Source organism: Microcaecilia unicolor, chromosome 11 (genome assembly GCF_901765095.1).
Source record: "Microcaecilia unicolor chromosome 11, aMicUni1.1, whole genome shotgun sequence".
In the NCBI taxonomy this organism is placed as follows: Eukaryota; Metazoa; Chordata; class Amphibia; order Gymnophiona; family Siphonopidae; genus Microcaecilia; species Microcaecilia unicolor.
Genome location: NC_044041.1, coordinates 206042559 through 206065185, shown reverse-complemented (window position 1 = coordinate 206065185; position 22627 = coordinate 206042559). Strand labels below are relative to the sequence as shown.

Genomic DNA, 22627 nt, shown 5'->3' with positions numbered 1-22627 from the left:
AAGCATAAACAGACACTTCACGTCTACCCGTTCAACTCCACTCATTATTTTATAGACCTCTATCATATCTCTCCTCTTTTCTCCAAGCTGAAGAGCCCTAGTCGCTTCAGCCTTTCCTCATAGGAAAGTCGTCTCATCTCCTTTATCATTTTCGTCGCCCTTGGGCATTTGGGTTTGGAAGCAGTACTAGGAGTGCTGTGTGGTTTTGTTGAAGATTTTTTGATTTGCTATTTATCCTATGTTCTGTGACACTCCCTCCCTCCCCCCTCCTCATTTGGTTCCCTGGTTATCCTGCCCACCAGATCACTAGTACAATTCTTAGCTCTAGTGAACATCAGCGGGACATGGGAACGAGCCGAGGAAGAGTTTGCGAGTTAAAGGCAGTAGGGTATGCTTGAGGCCAGAACTGTGCTTAAATGTCGCAGTTGATCTCAGATTCAACAAGTGGATGTTCCTATTTTACATATGAGACTCCTGATGCAGGCCCACCCAGCCAAAACACAGCTGTGTCGAGTCCAGAACGATTTGCAATAAACTGTTTTTATAGACTGGAACGTTGTCCACTCATCCTTGTGTCATCTTCGCTGTCTCACCGCACGACTGGAGAGGTAAAACATACAATCAGGAATTAAAGGGAAACCAGGAAGAAGTGTGGTAAACAGAGTTACACAGTGGGAGTTTGGTAAATGTTAGAGAAAGAAATGGGGGGGGGGGGGGGGGGGGAAACAGACCTCGGAAATGCTTCTTTGCTAATGACCCTAACTTCAGATGACTTCTTACCTGCTTCTTATGTTTAAAATATCGCACCTGCATACAAGTTTATGCAATGACCACAACAGTTTTGTTTCGAGTAGATGTTTACAGACAGTTCTTGACCTATTTACCCTTCGTCTCTCCAGAGAATGCCTTGACCTATACACGGGGATGAGCAGTGAACGGATGTAGGATGGCGAGTGCTCTCACTGTCCTGAAGGGGTCACTCTCTGAGCTCTGTGCCTAGTCTTGAATTCTTGGTGAAGGAGAGCTTCACTCATGGCTCTTTCCTTTCTTCTCTCAGACAGCTCTTTCCTCATGGTTTGCCCGATGAGTTTACACTGGTGATGACTTTACTACTGAAGAAACAGATAAGTAGAGAGAATTGGTACCTCTTCCAGATCAATGACCAGCAAGGGTACCTGCAGGTATGTCTCCACTCTCCGGTCACCCTCCCATCTCTCCCTGTACCTCAGTGTCCATATCCTCCCAGGGCACCGAGCCCTCAATGTATCTGCTCTCTTGGGGCATCTGTCCTTACCCTCTCAGGACTCCATCCCTCATCTTCTGCCCTTTTTGTGGCTTCTGGCTAAAGCTCTGGCTGTCTTCCAGCCATCTGTAATTAGATTAGCTCTCTCCCAGGGTCCTTAGCCTCTCAGAATACCTGTCACTTGGTATCTTCTCTCTCTTGGTCTTTCTACTCTGCCTTTGTTTTTTGAGTTTCTGTTTGTATATTTGCTGCTGAAAACTCTTGCTGTCTCCCAGCTCTCCTTAGGAATCAACGGAGAAGACAAGAGTTTGGAATTCCGAGCCAAGGGTTTGGAGAAGGATTCGGTGGCCTGTGTCTTCAGTGGGCAGGGGGTCTCTTCTTTGTTTGATTCAAAGTGGCACAAAATTGTCCTGAGCATCCAGGAACGACTTGTATCTGTCCACATTGACTGCAGATACATTTCTACCAAACCCATTGAGCGGAGGCAGAGCATCAGCATTGCAGGGCATACCTTCATTGGCATCAGCAGCACACAGGGCACACCTATCCAGGTAAGTCATGGGTCCTGCACAGCTCACTGACCGGGCTTCTTCCAGGTAGCCACTTACTCCAGAGCCCAGGCAAATGCTTTTCTGCCAGACTTCACCTTTCTTCACCCACCAATGAGTTTCATTGCTCATAGGTGAAGGAAAATGAAGACGATGCTGGAATATGTTGGATGCTAGTGTTAAAGATGACTGGGTTAAGTGGAGAGGCAACTCTAAGCTTTTGCCTGGCTTTGCACATAGGAGCCAACTTTTCAAAATGATTGGGGGTGCTGAAATGTTTTTTTCAGGTGGTGCATTCCCCCCTCCTCCTCCTCCCCCTCCCTCCGAGTTCCAGGCCCCCTTCCTTCCAAGTTCCAGGCCCCCCTCTCCTCCGAGTTCCAGGTCCCCCTCCCTCCCTCCCCTCTGAGTTCCAGGCCCCCCCTCCATCCCTTCTCTCCGAGTGCTAGCCCGACCTGCTCTGCCCGCCTGCCCCTCACCTTCCTGTGTACTACCCAGAATTTTAAAGTTTTTACCTCAGGGTCTGGCTGCAGCAGTGAAAGGCGAGCAGGCTTAGTGCTTCAGCCTGCCTTCCCTTCTCTCTCAGCTCTGCTTCTGGTCCTGCCCTTGCGGAAACAGGAAATGAGGGCAGGCTGAAGTGCCGAGCCTGCTCGCCTTTCACTGCTGCCGCCAGACCCCGAGGTAAGAACTTTTAAATTCTGGGCGGTATGCAGGAAGGCGAGGGACAGGCGGAGGACTGGGAGAAGAGGGCGGGCAGCGCAGGTCGGGCTAGCACTCAGAGGAGAGGGAGGGAGGGAGGCTGTGAACTTCCAGGAACTTCCATTCCGGGACTTCCGGCAGGTTAAATATTGGGGGTGCTCGAGCAGCCACAGCACCCACGGAGTCGGCGCTTATGGCTTTGCATGTGCATTTTATTTAATATCTTTGAATTATTTGAATTTCAGTGCTGTTAAATATGTATATTTTTGGTCCTGTTTCATAGTAGTCGTATTATTAGGTCTCAATTTGCTGCTTTCAAGTTTTTGTCTTTCACTGGGTCTATGTCTATACTTATTCATTTTACTATTGCTATGCTCTTAAGTTTGATGTTAAACTGTACCTACCCTACACCACCTTGGGTGAATCTCTTCATAAAGGCAGTTAGTAAATCCCAATAAATAAAATTTTGTTTTTATAAATTGTTTATAATGCAGATGGGAAGAGAAGGGTCCAGTGGACTCTTCTTTCACTTCGCCATGAGGATGAGTCCTGCTCCTTCACTGAGATAGAGTGACCTTGGTCAGAGTCAGCACGACTGTTAGGCAAGAGTAGGCAGTCACCTAGGGTAGCAGCATCTGGGGTGTCAAAGAGCAGTTGTCGTCAAAGCAAAATGTTAGAAGCTCAAAGACCTATAGCCTGGTTACCTTGATTATTCTGGGAGAGATGGTGTTGGGATGATCATGATTGTTGGAGGTGGGGTGGGGCAGCTAAGGCCCTATAAATGGGGTGGGGTGGGGTGGGGTGGTGAGGTGGGGTAGTGCTAGGTTGAAGGTTTTCCTAGGGTGCCCTGCCACCCAGGGGCGTAGCCAGACAGCAGATTTTGGGTGGGCCTAGGCAAGAAATGGGTGGGCACCAAGTGTTCTCCCCCCCAACAAACACACCAAAAAAATATCTCAGTTGGTGGGAAAATGCTTCTTTCCGCCTTGTCAATCTGCAGTAGGCATGCGTTGAAAACTGAGCATGCGCAGATGCCAGTATCATGGATAGCAGCATTTTTGTTACCATCAGGGGGAAGTTTTCAGCTAGCAGATCTTGGGATCCCCAACAGCTACCGCTAAACATGTGCTACTGTTGAGTGGGCCTGAGCCCTTAATGGGTGGGCACAGGCCCACCCAGGCCCACCTGTGGCTACGCCACTGCTGCCACCAGACCTGACCTTGGCTGTGCTCTTGGTTGCAGCCCTGATAATTGAGGTGCCCCTCTGCCTAGGAGAAGATGGGTAGACCACTTTGGGCCACTGGTCCAGTGCACTTGGGCACTTCTTCTGTTTTCCTCTAAATATCCTGTATTTCTGACTTTTGATGTTAGATCATAATGTGAATTGGAGACTATTAGGCATTTCCTGGTTCTCATAGAGGGGGGTAGGAGCATGTGCAGAGTTGTGAGGTTCCCATTGATCATATCCCAACCCTGAGAGGTGGCAGCTCCACAGCAGCTCTATATCAAAGTGGCCGCAGCAGCTGCTGAACTGATCTTTGCTTTTTTTTCTGCAGTTTGACATCCAAAAGGCTCTTCTGTACTGCAGCGCAAGCATGGCCATGCAGGAAGCATGCTGTGAGATCTCTGCAGCAGGGGTGAGTGCGTGCTCTGCCCTTAAATGCATTCTGGTCAGTAAACATATACAGACGCCAACTCTACCTTCACTGAGGACTCTGTAATAAGATACATGAAGGATAGGAACCTGCATTAGGAAAAGTTTAGGATTTGCTGAGGGGACATGCCAGGAAAATAACAGGTAGAAGATTTAGAACAAATTAAAGAAGTACGTTCATGCAACGAACAATTAAAGTGTAGAATTTGTTGACAAGGCATCTGACACAGAAGGATTTTTAAAAATTATTTATTCATTACGTTTCAAAAAGAAAATTAAAAAATTATACCTAAAGACAAAAACAGGAAATGTACAAAGAAGATTCAGAAATCATATCGATAGAAACAGACAGGGCCCTATTTACGAAGGAGTGCTAGTGTTTTTAGCGCGTGCTAATGCTTGAGATATTCAAATGTTCCTATGGGTGTCTCTAGTGTTACCGCGTGCGAAAAAAGAGTGCCTACAGCGAGGCTTATTAAACAGGGCACCTAGTGTTAATTACACACAAGAATAAAGAAAATACATACTTGTTACAGTACACTTATCCCTGCAGCATATTTAATCCTGTATCTATGGTCTTGGAACAACTGATTCCTTATCTAATAAGACATTTTCTAAATAACCAGGATAAAAGAAATGACCAAAACTGTTTCCTTGAAACATAATCATACACTTGCGTGGGAACGTCAGAAAAAAAGCAGCCTCCACTGTAAGCGAACAAGGCTTCAAGTCTAGGAATCTGGCCAAACCCCTTTTAAATCCAGCTAATTCCTTATCAGCTGGATTTAAAAGGAGTTTGGACAGATTCCTAGAAGGGAAGGGAATGGGATTTGATATACCGCCTTTCTCTGGCTTTTGCAACTACATTCAAAGCATTTTACATACGATACATACAGGAAGTTATTTTGTACCTGGGGAATGGAGGGTTAAGAGTCACAGGGAGCTGCAGTGGGAATCAAACCCAGTTCCCCAGGTTCTCAAGCCACTTCAGTAAGCATTATTATTATTATTAATATTATTACATTTGTACCCCACGTTTTCCCACCTATTTGCAGGCTCAATGTGGCTTACAGAGTGTTGTTATGACCAAGGGCGTAGCCAGACACCTAATTTTGGGTGGGCCTGGGCCCAAGATGGGTGGGCAGAAGAACCTCGCCCTGTCCCACAGGTGATTTGTTCTCTCCTTCTCTCGCCTGCATGCCATATGGTCTCTCAAACATCCCCCCTCTCCCATATACCTTTCAAATAGCAGATTTTCACCAGCAGCGAGCAGCAACTAATACACACTGCTCATGTTGGCCCCGCACCCTTCCCTCTGATGCAACTTCCTGTTTCCGCCTAGGCAGAAATACATCAGAGGGAAGGCCGTGGGGCCGGTGCGAGCAGTATGTATGTCACTGCTCACTGCAGGTGAAGATCTGCTACTTACAAGGTATGCAAGAGGAACACTTGTTGGGAATTTTCGGCTGGTGGGGCTTGGGGATCCCTGCCAGCCACATCATAGGTATGCTGCTACTGGGTGAGCCTGAACCACCCAAGCCCACCCTTGGCTATGCCACTGGTTATGACAGAGTCATGACAGGATACTGGATACAATCAAAAGTAAGCAGAAGATGGATGAGGAGATGGTGTTAGATTGGATAGTTTAGGGGGTGATTTGTGTCTTTTTGTAAGCTCTATTGAAGAGATGTGTCTTCAGAGATTTGCGAAAGTTGCTTAGATTATCCATAGATTTTAGGGCTGGGGGTAACCCATTCCATATCTGTGTACTTCTGTAGGAGAAGGTAGTGGTGTATGTCTACTGTACATGGGGTGCTACAGGTCTGTCCTTAGAACTGTCCTAAGTAAGAAACCATTTAGCCCCCATCTCTGTCTCTGTTTTGTGGGTTTCTGCTAGTATTTTCCATTTCCCACAACATCACTAGACCGTACATTCCATCTTCTTTTCTGCAGTTTTTCCGTAGCTTCCCAGTTTAAACTCACTGGCCGCTCTTACTGTAATCCGCATTGAACCTAGAAGGTAATTGCAGCATAGAAATATGGCTGTAATTATATTGGTATCATTGTATCTCTTTTCTGTGTGTTTTGCAGTGTTTGCCTGAAGCCTCGAAAACCAGACGAGATGCCGAGGTTAGTGAGACTGCACAGAGCAGTAACCTGATCGAGATCAATCCTCAGCCTGAGGGTAAAGTGTACACACGCTGCTTCTGCCTGGAAGAGGCCACAGGAGGCCAGGTGGGGCTTGTACTGGGGGCACAGCAGTTTTGGGGATTGAGATGGTAGGACATGGATGCTGTCTGTGGGAGGTGCAGGGTCAGGAGGAGCTGAGACACAGAATGGTGTGTGAGTCTGTCCTGACCAAGCAGTTCCCAAGACAAGGTGATATGGTCTTCAGATGGCTATTTTCTATTAAATTAACTTAATTTAGCTATTTTTAATCAGCCTATTTCTTCCACCGCCCTTGCATTAGAGAGACCATAGTAGCTTTCAAACAAAAACTCAGAACATAAAAATACAGTCTGTCCCGTGTGAAAGATGCGCTCGGATACCACCTGCTCTGGGTGACAGGATTTGAAAATAATCCATTTCTTCTCAAGACTGAGAACGTATACAGTTTCCAAAGCCATTCTTTTCTGGATTTGTGTTATTGTACACTCAGTCCCCAGACCTTCGTACCCCACCAGATTCAACCTTCCCCTAATGACCCCGTCAGGACTTCCTAAATGTTATCCCTTAGCAGCCTTGCTCCCTTTGGTCTCTAGTTTGGGAAACAATGGGTGTCTGTATGTGTTTTGTGTGTTTTGTGTGTGTGTGTGCTCACAAATGCAGAGGCAATGTGTAGAAGCAGCACAGACCTGCTGATTTGACTCAGACATGGAAAAATCAGGGATAACCTGGCCATTAAAATCACATGTATAAGTTAAGAACATAAGTGTTGGTATACTGAGACAGACCAAAGGTACATCAAGCCCATTATCCTGTGCCCAAACAAACCAGATGACCACTGGAGGGATAATGGCATGACCCTCCCCTTAATCCCCCAGTGGTCACTGATCCCCTCCCACCCCACTAAGAGGTGACAGTGACAACTCTGTGACTGCTGCAGATATAAATGTCATTCCTCTTACAGCAGCAAGCAGGTCCCTGGAGTAGCCTAGTGGTCGGTGAAGTGGACTGTAGAGAAGGGGACCCAGGCCCATATCCCACTCTAACTGGTACACTTGTGTTAGAAAGTGTGATCCCTCCAAAAACCACAAAATATGTACTGTATCTATATATATGTGACACCTGCAGGCATGAGGGCTATTGCAGTGGTGTACAGTTGGGTACAGTTGGGTACAGTAGGTTTTTGGTAGGTTTTGGAGGGCTCATCCCACAACATAAGAGTGTAATGGTGAGCTGTATACCTGGGACCTTCTACAAGAAGTTCACTGCAGCATCCCCTAGGCTGCCCCACTGCTCTGCTGGGATGTCTATGTGGCCAGTCTAGTAAGACCGTTGGCCCCCAAGCATCCCGATGGCTTGTTTTTGTGCATTTTTCCCTTGGACGTTTTTTGTTTGAAAATGGCCCTAAAAGCAAGATGCAGTGAACACAAAAATGTCTAAAATAGGGCAATTTTTTGAACTAAAACAAAAATAGACTTTTTTTTCTGGTTCAAAAATGACCATATTTGGCACTGGATTTTTGGACTTTTTTTTTTTTTTTGTAAAACGTCCAAAACTGGATTTGGACGTCATATCGAAAATGCCCCTCTTAATCTCTTGTCTTCCCTGAGTTCCCCCTTTACCCCTTTGTCAACTAGTGGTCAAGCCAATTATTTTACTGGCTTCTTGCTTCTAATATACCTAAAAAAATATACTATCCCCCAAATTCTATATAACGTGCCTTAATATCCACAAGGAAATTGAAGTGTATTCTATATGTGCGTAAATTAATTGCTTAACTAGCTAATCAGTGCTGTCAAATGGATGTTAACAAGCATTTATCAACAGTAATTGGCGTTAATTACAATTTACGTGCACAACTCGCGAAGCTTATTCTGTAACATGGCTGCACAGTTGAAAAGGGTGTGTGTTATGGGCGTGGAATGCGCATTTCTAAAATCTATGCGTATTATTAGAGAACACACCTGCTCTGCGCCTAATATTTTTGTCAGGATTTACGCCAAGTAACACATGGCCTAAATGGACGTGACCAAATTTGGTCATGTGGCGAGGTGCTCAGCGTATTCTATACACCGCATGGAAATTTAAACCTATTCTATAAAATGTAGGCGTAATTTAGGGAATATGCCTGGCTGCATATTTTTACCGCACAGATTTTTCAGACGCCATCTATAGAATCTTCTCCAATGTGATTTTGCCTTCAAGGCAATCTTCTTTTCAAAGTCTCTCTTTGCATTTGACGTGACATTTCAAATGCTGTTTCCTATTATTTTCAGTCGGATCCTTGTTCCACTTTCTGAAGGATTTTCTTTTAGCTCTAATAGTTTCCTTCACCTCACTTTTTAAACACGCTGGCTGCCATTTGGCCTTCCTTCCTTCCTTTTTTAATATATGGAATATAACTGGCCTGGGCTTCCAGGATGGTATTTGTGAACAGTATTCATGCCTGATATAAATTTTTGACCTTCTCATTTTATCACAGTCTCCTTTTTGAAAGTTAAATGCTAACATATTGGATTTCCTGTGTGTACTTACTCCAGAGCTTATATCAAATGTGATCATGTTACGATCACTGTTATCAAGTGGCCCCAGCACCATTACCTCCTGCACCAGATCATGTGCTCCATTTAGGACTAGATCTAGAATTGTTCCCCCTCTTGTTGGTTCCTCAACCGGCTGCTCCTTAAAGCAGTCTTTGATTCCATCAAGGAATTTCACCTCTCCAGCAGTCTCTGATTTTACATTTACCCACTCAATATCGGGGTAATTTAAATCAAATTAGGAGTAAAGAAACCAAAAATCAGAAAACCATAAACCCCAATGGTTTTTTTTTTCCGCTTTTCATAAGTTAGCCAAGCAAGGATAGTACTACACTGATCGTAAAAATCAGTGGAGAAAAAAAAGACCTCAGACCCTAACTACAGGGTTAAGAACTCACTATCATGGGTCTAAAACAGAAAAACAAAAAACTCCACTGCAATTAATTAATGTGCAAAATAGCTTCTTATGTCATTGGTACTCATATGTACCGAAACAGAAGGCTCCTCCCTAGCCCTGTCCAAAATCTGAACTAGGTGATGTATGAGGTCTGTCACCTTTGCACCAGGCAGGCAAGTGACCAAGCAATCTTCACCAGCCACCCAGCCACCCGGCTATCTGCATGCCTAATGATCGCATCACCAGCTACAACAGCTGTCCTATCCCTTTCCTCCTGGGCAGAAGCCCCTGGAGACACATCCTTGGTGCAAGAGGATATTGCATCCCCTGGAGGGCAGGTCCTGGATACAGGATCACTTCCTGCGTCTCCAGGGTACTGCTGTCCCTTCAGGAGATCTTCCTCTTCCATGGCAATACAGAGGTTGCCAGAATGAAGGTAGAACTTCTCGACCATGTCCCTAGGGGCAGTTCTGAGTAACCCATCAAGCTGCAAAGTGCGTAATTTGCATCTCTGCTATTTGTATAGGGAGGGGATGAAATAGTTGAAGCACTTAAAAAAATACACATGCCCTATGTTACTCTGCAATCGGCATGTGCTGTAAGAAATGCCCCTATTAAAAAAAATGTATATATTTAATTCACCAAGATTCAAAACTCACACCACCCTGGCAGAACAGTCTCTCACTGCAGAAGTCAATGAATTAATATGCAACGAATCTCCATCAGTCATGTTACCTGACAGAAACTTTGAGTGAAGCTGACTGAACCCGTAGCGTGGTCCTGCATATGCTGAGAGAAAATATATGCAGCAGGAATTGTACAGAGCACATCGTGAGGTTTGCGAGTCACCGCTGAGCATCCCCCTCACTCTGCCCTATCTCCCCATGCGGGTATTTCACTCCAGTGAGGCGATGTTGGATAGTATTCAGGGTTTTCACCTTGATGCATACAGTACTTCCGTCTTATGTGGCTACACTCAATGATATCATTCTCCTTTTAGATCTCTGCGCGAGAGTGGTGGATACTTGGAATGCCCTCCCGCGGGAGGTGGTGGAGATGAAAACGGTAACGGAGTTCAAACATGCGTGGGATAAACATAAAGGAATCCTGTTCAGAAGGAAGGGATCCTCAGAAGCTTAGCAGAGATTGGGTGGCAGAGCCGGTGGTGGGAGGCGGGGCTAGTGCTGGGCAGACTTCTACGGTCTGTGCCCTGAAAATGACAGATACAAACAGTGCACTTTGTCTAGCAAAAAAGGTGCCGGTACTCAAATGCCAGGCCACCCTTCAGGGGTGGACTGATCATTGAGGGACCCACCCTACAATAGCCAGGACCCCTGCAACCAGTCATAGAATCTACGACAAGGCAGAATTTGTATGTAGAACCTGAGCTCTTTCATTAAAATACGAGAACCATGGGTCAAGTTTAGCAGACAGCGGAAAAGGTGCCAGTACTCAGTACCCCCTCAAAAAAAGCCCTGGATACAAATCAAGGTCAGGTATACACATAAAGTAGCACATATGAGTTTATCTTGTTGGGCAGACTGGATGGACCGTGCGGGTCTTTCTCTGCCGTCATCTACTATGTTACTAGTTACTATGGCACATTTTGTGCCGACATGGAAATTCACGTTTTTTGGTTGGTACCTGTACTGTGGAATAATCTACTACTACTACTTAACATTTCTAGAGCGCTACTAGGGTTACGCAGCGCTGTACAAATTAATAACTAAGGATGGTCCCTGCTCAGAAGAGCTTACAATCTAAAGGACGAAATGTCAAGTTGGGGTAGTCTAGATTTCCTGAGTAGAGGTGTTGTGATTAGGTGCCGAAAGCGACATATGAGTTTATCTTGTTGGGCAGACTGGATGGACCGTGCGGGTCTTTCTCTGCCGTCATCTACTATGTTACTAGTTACCTGTCACTATGGCACATTTAGTGCCGTAATGGAAATTCACGTTTTTTGGTTGGTACCTGTACTCTGGAATAATCTCCCACCACATATGACAGATGAGCTTTCCTTTCCAAAGTTTAAAACGTTAGTAAAGACCCTTTATTTTTCAGTAATGCTGTGATTTTGTTGGGTGGGGTCTTGAGACGGAAGCAGCACCTGCTTTACTGTATCAGGATGTTTTTATTTAGTGTCGAGTGGCCTCTGGTTGTATGAACCTTTTACTAAACGTTATTGTAATATAAAATCGCCTTGATCTTTGTTGAATAAGTCGGTATTTCAAATAATCTTAAACACGTGTTGAAGCGGTTTTGTGGCTAATTTATCACATGGAGAAAATAAGTTCACAACTCTATGCAAAGTCCCAAATCAGGGGCGTAGCCAGACACCCAAATTTGGGTGGGCCTGGGCCCAAGGTGGGTGGGCAGAACTCTGCCTTGTCCCACAAGTGATTTGGTCTCTCCCTCTCTTGCCTGCATCCATATGGTCTCTCAAACATCCGCCCTTCCCTGAATACCTTTTAAATAGCAGATTTTCACCAATAGCGAGCAGCAACTAATACACACTACTCATGCTGGCCCCACAACCTTTCCTCTGATGCAACTTCCTGTTTCCGCATAGGTGGGAATACATCAGAGAGAAGGCTGCGGGGCTGGTGCGAACAGTATGTATCAGTCGCTGCTCGCTGCAGGCAAAGATCTGCTATTTAAAAGGTCTGCAGGAGGGACAGTTGGGAGTTTTCGGCTGGTGGGGCTTGGGAATCTCTGTCAGCCACATTATTGCTACTGGGTGGGCCTGAACCCAAAGTGGATGGGCCTGGGCCCACCCAAGCCCACCCTTGGCTACACCACTGGTCCCAATAAACCAATTTAATACAATCTGCAGCATCAACCTTCCCAAATCTCTGAGATCTGCCCTACATCTGTCCCCATTCTGCCCCCCCCCCCCACCCCCAGCAAAGAACAAGGGACACCAGGAAGTCCTATGTGATAATCTAAGCACGAATTCTGGTACTTCACAAAACCAAGACCTCCGAGGAGCTGAAAGTAGGAGACTTATGAACCGTACTCATACTTTTTATGCTGCCCCAAGAAAGAAGGATTTTCAGACAGCTTAATCTACCCTGGCAAACTTGTATGATACAATTGTCATTTTTTTTTGTGGTGGTGGGGAGGGGGGGGGGGGGGTCATGTAATTTTGTTTGTTTCTGTTGTACTGCTCACAATTTTCAAGTAATGTCCATAATTTGTAGACAGCAGTGCGAGCTAAAAGTGAACCACCATGAAATAAACATGAATTTTGTGGCAATTTATTTTGAAACAAGATGAGACAACTTTGTTTCAAAAAGAGAACTTATTCTGGACACAGCTGGGCTCAGGATCACGTCGCCCTGCCGGCTCTTCACTATACGGCAGAAGGGTCATTCTTTCGATGAGGAGCTGTACTGTACATGAGGGATCCTCTCTCTTGCCTGTTCCCCCTCTGATGCTTCGATAAGCCTCGCTAATAGAAGTGGGTCAGGGCATATGCAGGTTCTAGCAGGACCCCCTGTGGTGTGTCGGAGTCTCTGGAACTGAGCAGGAGACCCATGTCTCGGAGGGCCGTGTCCCACCCAAAATCAGGAATCTCCTGCGAAATGTGAGAAATCGGGGCACCACAGTTCAGCTTTTTCACTGCCTGTGTGTCAACCACAAGCAGCTCCGGATCTCACAGGGGACACAAGCAGGAAGTTTTGCTGAGAGATCTGAAGCCGTGTGTGTGTGTGTGTGGGGGGGGGGGGGGGGGGGGGGGGGTGGCACAGTCCTGTCAAAGGAACTGGAGTGGGGGCGGAGCAGCATCAGCTGGGTTGGGCTGTGGGATCAAAATCTCCTGCTTTAAAAATTGTTCCCCCTTGGTATCTTCAGACCTTTCCTGTCTCCACCCAGCTCTGCAAGGAATAGAAATGAAGAAACATTTTAGCACAGGGCTGTTTCTCTCATAGCAGCCTCTACCTACCTCAAGTTGAAAGGTTTTGGGCGCCTTTGTGACGTCTGACCATGGCAGAGATACCCAGTTTGTAGTCCCTGATTCTACCCACTGAAATTGGTGCTGCTGGTCCCATAATGCATCAGCATGAGACTGTCAGAAATGCAGAGCTAGCCCTGTCCATGTTGTGCCCAGACGCTGCCCATGAAATGGTGACATTAGCCCGTGTGTTACTGTGACCTGTTGGCAGGCCTGGGAGTGAAGCTCAAGGTTCCGTGAAATACAGTCTGAACCCCAACCTCGGTCACCTGGTTGGACTATGCTGGACATAGGGAGTTTCTGCCTGGTGGTGACGCTGCCCTTCCTCTCCTGTCTCTGTCCCACACACAGCAGGGGAAGCTCTGAGGTCTTATCGGTCCTGGGGCAGTCTTTTTGCTAGACTGGCTGGGGCTTGTCTTCTGCTCTATGGCAGGCAGAATCTGATCTGTTTCTGTCTGATCTCCTTCCCCTCAGGGGGCTCCAGAGTGATGTCACCCCACAAAATTCTAATGTTACTCTTCTTGGAGAAAAATGTGATTCACTTAAGATTATGTGTATGAACTGCAGCTGGAACGTGTGAGTGATTTTGGCTCCATGCAGGGGAACAAACCCCAAAGCTCTGCTAGAAGGTTCTCCAGCATGAGCTCCTGAGTACTGCAGGACCCAGCAGTCACTGGTAACTCCTCTGTGCCTTGGCTCCTGCCACCCACATAGCACTGAATAGAAACAGTGCCTGGGCTAGAGGCAGACTGAGGCCAGTACTGCAGAGAGAGAGAGAGAGAGAGAGAGAGAGAGAGAGAGAGAGAGAGAGAGAAAGAGAGAAAGAGAGAGAGAATGCATCCAAAACCAGCTCTAAAAGGCCTCTGTCTGAGAACAGGGGGGTCTCTCTTATTCCCCCCTCTACAGGCTGTGGTGCTGTAATGAGGCACCATCTTTGTGATGCTATAAGGAGGGGATGTCTCTTGCTGTTGATCAGGAGCTATCAATAAACTGCTGTCTCTCACTATTAATGAGGTGCTGCAATGTCTCTCTGATGCTGCACTAAGGAGTCTCTCTCTCTCTCTTTGCTGCTGGAATGAGGTCGTTCTCTGTTCTCTTTCTCTCTCTCTGTCTCGCTGGTACTGGAGAACAGAGTCCCATTGATTCTCTGCTCACTTTTTCCACACATGTGGTTTTGAGGAGTGAGGCTGGGGCTTACAGCTCATATAGAGAGGCTGCCAGGGAGTCAATCAGCAAACATAATCCCTGGGAGTATCTGTGTCAGAGATGCCAGGCATCTGCCCTCATTAGTGCTGTGTCTGCTGTGTTAGGGCGGTTCAAGGCAATCTACCACCTGAGGCGGGGTTGAGGTACCAGCTGCTCCCACCCTGCGCCTGGTCTAGCATCTCCCCCCTTCCCTGCGTTTACCTTATTTCTTTCCCCAAAATGCGGCAGCGATTCCCATAGGCTGCCCTTCGTTACTGCATCCCACCTCTGAGGAAACAGGAAGTTATGTCGAGGTGGGCTGCAGTGGGAGAAGAGACTGGTGCCTGTGGCAGGGCCAGGGGCGTAGCCAGATGGGCAATTTTGGGTGGGCCTGAGCCTAAGGTGGATGGGCATGGAATTTGCCCCCCTGGCCCCCCTCTGGTTTGCTCCTCTCCCCACCCCTCCTTGCCCACAAACCCCAAATATTAAATACTTGAGAGGATGTACAGAAGGGCTGGTCTCAGCGTCAGCTCAAGGAAAGTGCTGCTGGCTGCCCAAGAAGAGAAAATGTTCAGCTGGCAAGGTTGTCACAATTTTGGATGGGCCTGAGTCCAAAGTGGGTGGGCCCTGGCCCACCCAGGCCCACCTGTGGCTACGCCACTGGGCAGGGCAGCCTATGGGAATCTCTGCCACTGCTGCCTTTTGGAAAAGAAACAAATAAGGTAAAGGGCTGAGGAGGGAGGGGAGAGTGTCACTCCTGGAGCGTGGGGACCTCAGGTGGACTAATGGTAGGGCCACCACTGGTCTGTGTTCATATGCTGAGCATGTGGACCAACTATATATATATATATATGTTCTCAAAGTGAAAAAATAAACACAGGTGCAAGTGGAGAAAGGTTTCAAGCGTGTCTCTGGTCACACGTGATGATGCTACATGTATGTGTGACGACCTTTCTATGTTCTCTCTCCTTAGACTGGACCTGGGAAGACGAAAGGAGACAGGAGAGCGGCGGTAAGTCAGATGCTCTGGCTATGGAGGGTGGGAGAATGTCTTAGGAACCCTACCAAGGGTCAGGAAGCCCAAAGTGGTTCTGCTCACATAATCTCATAGTGGGAGGGAGGGAACAGCTAGAGATGTCGTTTGGTGGGAGGGAATTTCTGGCCACAGGGCTTGGAAGGAGAAAAGGCTTCTTGGAATGGGTAACTGCTTTGGACAGTTAGCTCTCTGCTAAGTCTTTGCATGTAAAACCAGCCTGTGATGCGGAGGAGGGGCAGAGATGCAGCGTTTTCCTCCTGCTCTTTTTTTCTTGATTGGACAGGGCTACACTGGGCCCCCAGGTCTGCAGGGAATGCCAGCTGATGAGGTAAGCAACTTTTTCGTGCATGTGGTATTTGCAACCTGGATAATAATATAATGCTGTAAGTAGCATGTATAAGTATGTCCTTCATGTGTACATCACCACAGTACATGTGTGCATGTGAAGGGCCTATATTCAGCATCTTCAAAGTATTCAGCAGTAATCAGGTCATGCCGAGCTGGTCTGTAAGGAGATTCAGTGGAAGGAATCAGGTTGTTCTGGAGATTTAGTGGCCGTAATCAGGTCATGCTGAGGTGGTCCGTAAAGAGATTCAGTGGCAGTTATCAGGTTATTCTGGCGATTTAGTGGCCGCAATCAGGTCATGCGGAGGTGGTCCGTAAAGAGATTCAGTGGCAGTTATCAGGCTGTTCTGGAGATTTAGTGGCCGTAATCAGGTCATGCTGAGGTGGTCCGTAAAGAGATTCAGTGGCAGTTATCAGGTTATTCTGGAGATTTAGTGGCCGCAATCAGGTCATGCCGAGCTGGTCCGTAAAGAGATTCAGTGGCAGTTATCAGGTTATTCTGGAGATTTAGTGGCCGCAATCAGGTCATGCTGAGGTGGTCCGTAAAGAGATTCAGTGGCAGTTATCAGGTTGTTCTGGCGATTTAGTGGCCGCAATCAGGTCATGCCGAGCTGGTCCGTAAAGAGATTCAGTGGCAGTTATCAGGTTATTCTGGAGATTTAGTGGCCGCAATCAGGTCATGCTGAGGTGGTCCGTAAAGAGATTCAGTGGCAGTTATCAGGTTGTTCTGGCGATTTAGTGGCCGCAATCAGGTCATGTCGAGCTGGTCCATAAAGAGATTCAGTGGCAGTTATCAGGTCGTTCTGGAGATTTAGTGGCCGCAATCAGGTCATGCTGAGGTGGTCCGTAAAGAGATTCAGTGGCAGTTATCAGGTTGTTCTGGAGATTTAGTGGCCCTAATCAGGTCATGCCGAGGTGGTCCGTAAAGAGATTTAGTGGCCGTAATCAGGTCATGCTGAGGTGTTATCAGGTTGTTCTGGAGATTTAGTGGCCGTAATCAGGTCATGCCGAGGTGGTCGGTAAAGAGATTCAGTGGCAGTTATCAGGTAGTTTCTGAGCCAGTCTGTATGCAGAATCAGTGGCAGTAATCTGGTCATGCCTAGACTGTCCGTGAGGATATTCTGCAGCGATATTCAGATAATGTCATTGAATCTCCGTTGGATAGGTAAGTGGCTACTGGCTGATAACAGCTGCTTTGCATACTGGCTCCTTTGTGTGTTTCTGGTTTTGTATCAGCATGTGAGGGGCTTAAACTAACTACTACCAGCAGGATATTCAGGTAAAAACCCAGAGGAATCACCAGATGAAGCTGTTTGGCTGATGTAGTCCAGAGAGCTGGTGGGTGAATTTGGAAAGGAAAATTCTTGGGAGCTGTTTCTCACCCCCGCATGTACCATGAGCTGGCTGCATTTCCAATTGCGGGTCTCACCCCCCACGTATGCCATGAACGAGCTACATATCGACAGCAGTTACTGCCCGTGAGCTGACTGGGTGAATGAGGTGAATGCAATAGACACCGTGTGGCATCCTGCCAGCTCTAAGTCCTTTCTCCTTCCTCTGCTCTGCTCTAAAGCTTTGCATCCAAGCATCTGGGCTGCGATCCAGAGGCAGCGGCTGCCAGGGATCCCTGTAGCAGAGGAGGGGAATGGGAGAGGAGAAGCCTGAAACTGGTTTTGCTCTGCTTTCTGTGTTGTTTGTGTTATCATGATATATTTGATCTTTTTTTTTTTAATTTTAACTGCTTTAGTTTTTTTTTTTTTTTTTGCAACCCATTTACATAACGACATGCCAAGAAAGTTTCCTGAACTTGAAAGGGCGGTAGGAAAGAAAGGGGGGGGGGGGGGGTGAGGAAGAGAATAAAACTGTATTTTAAAACAGGAGCGTTTATCTCCCACACCCAGGCAGCTTTTTATCATTTCGAAATGTTAACTTCTGCACAGCGCATTTTGGTTATCGGTTCAAATCAGGGCTTTTTTTTTTTGAGGGGGTACTCGGGGGTACTGAGTACTGGCACCTTTTCCACTGTCTGCTACAATTGACCCATGGTCCCCAAGTTTTCATGAAAGAGCTCAGGCTCTACACACCAGTTCTGCCTTGTCATAGATTCTGTGACTGGTTGCAGGGGGCCTGGCTATTGTGGGGTGGGTCCCTCAGTGATCACCCCACCCCTGAAGGGTGGCCTGGAATTTGAGTACAGGCACCTTTTTTGCTAGTAAAAACACACTGGTTCAAATGCTTTTGGGGCTGTTTAGTCAATTACAGCATGTGTGAGTTGGGGAGGGGGGTTATAGCTGGTGCTGTCAGTCCTGAGACAGGGGCAACAGTGTTTTGGGAGGGGGTGGATATTATTATTATGTAAGGAAGGGGTTGGGAGTGTGTGATTAGTGACCAGTACAGCTGTTTTTCCCAGGCTTCCTGCGATCCTGGTTTCTCAGGATTTTGTTAGTCCCTCCTCCTGTGGAAAAAGGGAGCCACAGGTGACTAAATCATTTTCCAGATTATTTCACTTCCCCACTCATTCAAAACCCTGAGACATCATAATGGTGGCTGGAAGTGTTCTGTGCAGTTAACGCCAGCAAAATATCGTAACATATATAGTAACATAGTAGATGACGGCAGATAAAAACATGTATGGTCCATCCAGTCTGCCCAACAAGTTAAACTCATTGCATCGTAACATATATAGTAACATAGTAGATGACGGCAGATAAAGACATGTATGGTCCATCCAGTCTGCCCAACAAGTTAAACTCATTGCATATGGTATGAAGTGATACTTCATATGTATACCTGACCTTGATATGCTCTTGCCATTTTCAGGGCATAGACCGTAGAAGTTTGCCCAGCAGTGTCCTTGTTCTAAAAGTTCAGAAGTTGTCATCGAAGCCCTGAAAAGCTCCACTTCGACCCATCCAAATCTCTTCAGCCATGATCAGGGCACAGATTGTAGAAATCTGCCCAGCACTGGCTTTGCTTCCCAATTACTGGTGTTGCCACCTAATCTCCGCTAAGTTTCTTCGCATCCGTTCCTTCTAAACAGGATTTCTTTGTGTTTATCCCACGCATGTTTGAATTCCTTTACCGTTTTCATCTCCACCGCCTCCCACGGGAGGGCATTCCACATATCCACCACCCTCTCCGTGAAAAAATACTTGCTGACATTAGTCCTGAGTCTGCCCCCCGTCAACCTCAATTCATGTCCTCTAGTTCTACCGCCTTCCCGTCTCTGGAAAAGTTTCGTTTGCGGATTAATACCTTTCAAATATTTGACTGCAGGGGCGTAGCCAGACAACAGATTTTGGGTGGGCCTAGGCAAGAAGTGGGTGGGCACCAAGTCTTCTCCCCACCCCCCCCCCAAAAAAAATATCTCAGCTGGTGGGAAAACGCTTCTATCCACCTTGGCAGTCTGCAGCAGGCATGCGCTGAAAACTGAGCATGCGCAGGTGCCGGTATCATGGAGAGTAGCGTTTTCGTTACCATCAGGGGGAAGTCTTCTGCTGGTGGAGCTTGGGATCCCCAACAGCTACTGCTAAACGCGTCCTACTGTTGGGTGGGCCTGAACCCTAAGTGGACGGGCCCTGGCCCACCCAGGCCCACCTGTGGCTACGCCACTGTTTGAATGTCTGCATCATATCACCCCTGTTTCTCCTTTCCTCCAGGGTATATATCCTCAGTTCATCAAGTCTCTCCTCGTACGTCTTGCAATGCAAACTCCATACCATTTTCATCGCTTTTCTTTGGACTGCTTCAAGTCTTTTCACATCCTTAGCAAGATTACGGCCTCCAAAACCGAACACAATAAGCACCGCCATACTGGGAAAAGACCAAGGGTCCATCAAGCCCAGCATCCTGTCTCTGACAGCGGCCAATCCAGGCTTCAAGAACCCGGCAAACCCCTCCCCCACCAAAACATATATATATTTAATAATGTTCAATGGACTTGTACAGGGCACATGTTTGCCATTAAATAAAAAACTCCCTGTGAGCACCAAGTCACAGATGTTCAGTGAGCTGTGGTTGAAAAGCATTGCAAATGCTACACACAGAGCTTAGACTGTGCTCACCCCCCCCCCCCCTTCCCTCCCCCTCATGTGCTGGGGAATGTATGGAAAACCCATGTGATCTCAGGGCTTCACAGATCTTCCGGAGAAAAGAGAGAAGAAAGAACTCTGCAAAAAGTGAAGAGAATAAAGGCTAATAAAATACCATCAGCGGAGAACGCGGAAAAGATTTCGTCATAAGTCAGAACAGCAGTGGCGTAGGAAGGGGGGCGGGAGGAGCGGTCCGCCCCGGGTGCACACGCTCGGGGGGTGCCGGCCCCGCTGGTTCCCTGCTCTCTCTGCCCCGGAACAGGTTACTTCCTGTTCCGGGCAGGGTTGCCAGCTAGGAAAAATTTTCCCAGCCCGAAACAGCCGTAAACCCGCCCAAAAACTGCCCGTAGCCAATCCCCGTCTTCCGCATCACCGAACCCCCCCGCGTCACTAACCCCACCTCCACGTCACTAGCCCCGCCCCCTATGTCATCCCTGACGTCAACCCCGCCCCTGAAAGGCTTCTATTGGTCCAATTTGGACCAATAGAAGCCCTGGAAAAGCTTCTGTTGGACCGAATTGGACCATAGAAGCCCCGGAAAAAAACGCCGAACTCACACAGCGGCGATGGGAAAACCGCCCAAAAAACCGCATCCCGCGGCCGGTGAACGTTTCCCGCTGCCGCTGGCGAAAGTTTCCCGCCACCGCTGGCGAAAACCCGCTCAATTGGGCGGTAAAACCGCCCACCTGGCAACCTTGGTTCTGGGGCAGAGGGAGCAGGGAACCAGCGGGGCCGACACAGCTCCGAGTGACGTGCACTCGGGGCGGATCGGCCCTCCCACAGGTAAGAATGCGCTCCAGGGGGGTGCGCCACAGAGGGGGGGGGGGGAGTCGCGCCATGCTGCACCCTGGGGGGTGCGCAGCGGCGACCCGCCCCGGGTGCCATTAGCCCTCGCTACGGCACTGCAGAACAGTAAAATAGAATAGAGCAAGGAGCACCTCACAGACACAGTGTCTCTTCCACCCATCACCCATGTACCCACCCACCCGTCTACACTGCAAGGAGCGCACCACAGAGCTTGCACCCATCACCCACCCACCTCAGCCACACCCACAGGAGCACAACACAGAAGCAGTGTGTCTTCCACCCAGTGGCATAGCTATAGGAAGCCATGGGATCCTGGCCCCCCCCCCCCCAAAAAAAATGGATCCAGGGCCCCTGGTTTTGGCCTTTCTCCAGCGCTGCTCTCCTTACATAGCCTGCCATGCTTCCCTTTCATCATGTGCATGTGTGGTTTTAGTGAAACTGAGCATGTGCGACACGTCGCACATGCTCAATTTCATCAAAATCAAGCATGCACAATGTGAGGGGAAGCAGGGCAGGCAATGTAAGCAAAGCATCGATGGAGAAATGCTTCAGCTGGTGAGGTTGGGCACCCCTGCCAGCCAAGGTAAGTGACGTTGTGGCAGCGGGGAGGCAGGTCAAAATGTGCCCCCTCCCCCTGCCTCTGCTTCCACCCCACCTGCAACCTACACCAGGACCTTCCATGGGATGCTTAGGTGCCTTTTTAACTCTGGGCTGGAGCCTTTGTTTGGTGTTTAGAATCTGAGGGTTTGAGGTTCATCAAAGTTGCACAGGGAGAATTAGAGCACATGAAATGAGATTGAAGGGGGGCAGACTCAAGAAAAATGTCAGGAAGTATTTTTTCACGGAGAGAGTGGTGAATGCTTGGAATGCCCTCCCACTGGAGGTGGTGGAGAGGAAAACGGTAACGGAATTCAAAAATGCATGGGATAAACATAAAGGAATCCTGTTCGGAAGGAAGGGATCCTCAGAAGCTTAGCCGAGATTGGGTGGCGGAGCCGGTGGTGGGAGGCAGGGCTGGTGGTTGGGAGGCAGGGATAGTGCTGGGCAGACTTATACGGTCTGTGCCCTGAAAAGGACAGGTACAAATCAAGGTAAGGTATACACAAAAAGTAGCACATATGAGTTTATCTTGTTGGGCAGACTGGATGGACCGTGCAGGTCTTTTTCTGCCGTCATCTACTATGTTACTGTGTAGCAAAGGATGTTCTCCATGGGCAGCAGAATGAGACAGCCACACACGGGCTATGCCAGTGTTTCCCAAGTCAGTCCTGAAGTGCCCCCTTGCCAGTCACGTTTTCAGGATATCCACAATGAATATGCATGAGATTGATTTGCCTACAGTGGAGGCAGGCATATGCATCCATATGTTTGATAGGTGCAAGCTTTTTTTTTTGACAGTCTGGACCTGTCAAGCAACTTCTGCCCAGGCACAATCCTCCGGCAGAAATACTCCCATGATTGAAGCTAATAGCGTGCATTAATTAAGCAGAGACAGGGGGGGGGGCCTCCTGGTTCTTAGCTGCCATCAGGCTCTGTGTTTCTCTGTGTGGAACCTCCCCCACGCTGCAGGGGGTGAGAGGGGACCGCCAATGGGATAGGCGAGGCAGGTGGTGGAAGTCCTTATGGGCTTCACATGTCCTGGTGATGACGGACACCTGGAACTTCAGAAGGGCATCATTTACTGCCTCTCGAGCAGCAGGAAAGCATAAAGGAGCAGAAATTCCTATGATGGGAGGCTGGAGACTCTCAGTTCAGGGACCCCAACTGTCTCTCCATATTTTGCTGGGCATCTGCAGGAGCTCTGTGCCATTGTGTTTTGGGTCGCTTACACAGTCTTTGTTGGAAGGGTTGCCTGTATTCTCTCATCCCAGGATCTGGGCTGGCTTAGTTTTATGCAGGCTGTTGCTCCTCACTGCCACGCTGTGGACAGACCAGGAAGTGCTGGAGAATTTGATGCAGCTGTTGGGCTG

At 48.0% G+C, this 22627-nt stretch overlaps 1 protein-coding gene across 4 annotated transcripts in view; it reads left to right on the top strand.

The window, feature by feature from the left end:
* Positions 1 to 22627, top strand: part of LOC115479511 (collagen alpha-1(XVI) chain-like) — a 136160-nt gene that overhangs the window by 29530 nt on the left and 84003 nt on the right. For 3 of the 4 annotated variants that reach the window (XM_030217455.1, XM_030217454.1, XM_030217453.1), the window contains exons 5-10: positions 1058 to 1181; positions 1519 to 1794; positions 4041 to 4121; positions 6230 to 6373; positions 15352 to 15390; positions 15698 to 15742. In XM_030217455.1, the coding sequence (XP_030073315.1) occupies positions 1058 to 1181; positions 1519 to 1794; positions 4041 to 4121; positions 6230 to 6373; positions 15352 to 15390; positions 15698 to 15742 (709 nt within the window). The remainder of the gene's footprint in view (positions 1 to 1057; positions 1182 to 1518; positions 1795 to 4040; positions 4122 to 6229; positions 6374 to 15351; positions 15391 to 15697; positions 15743 to 22627) is intronic. The other variant, XM_030217456.1, reaches the window with a different exon arrangement.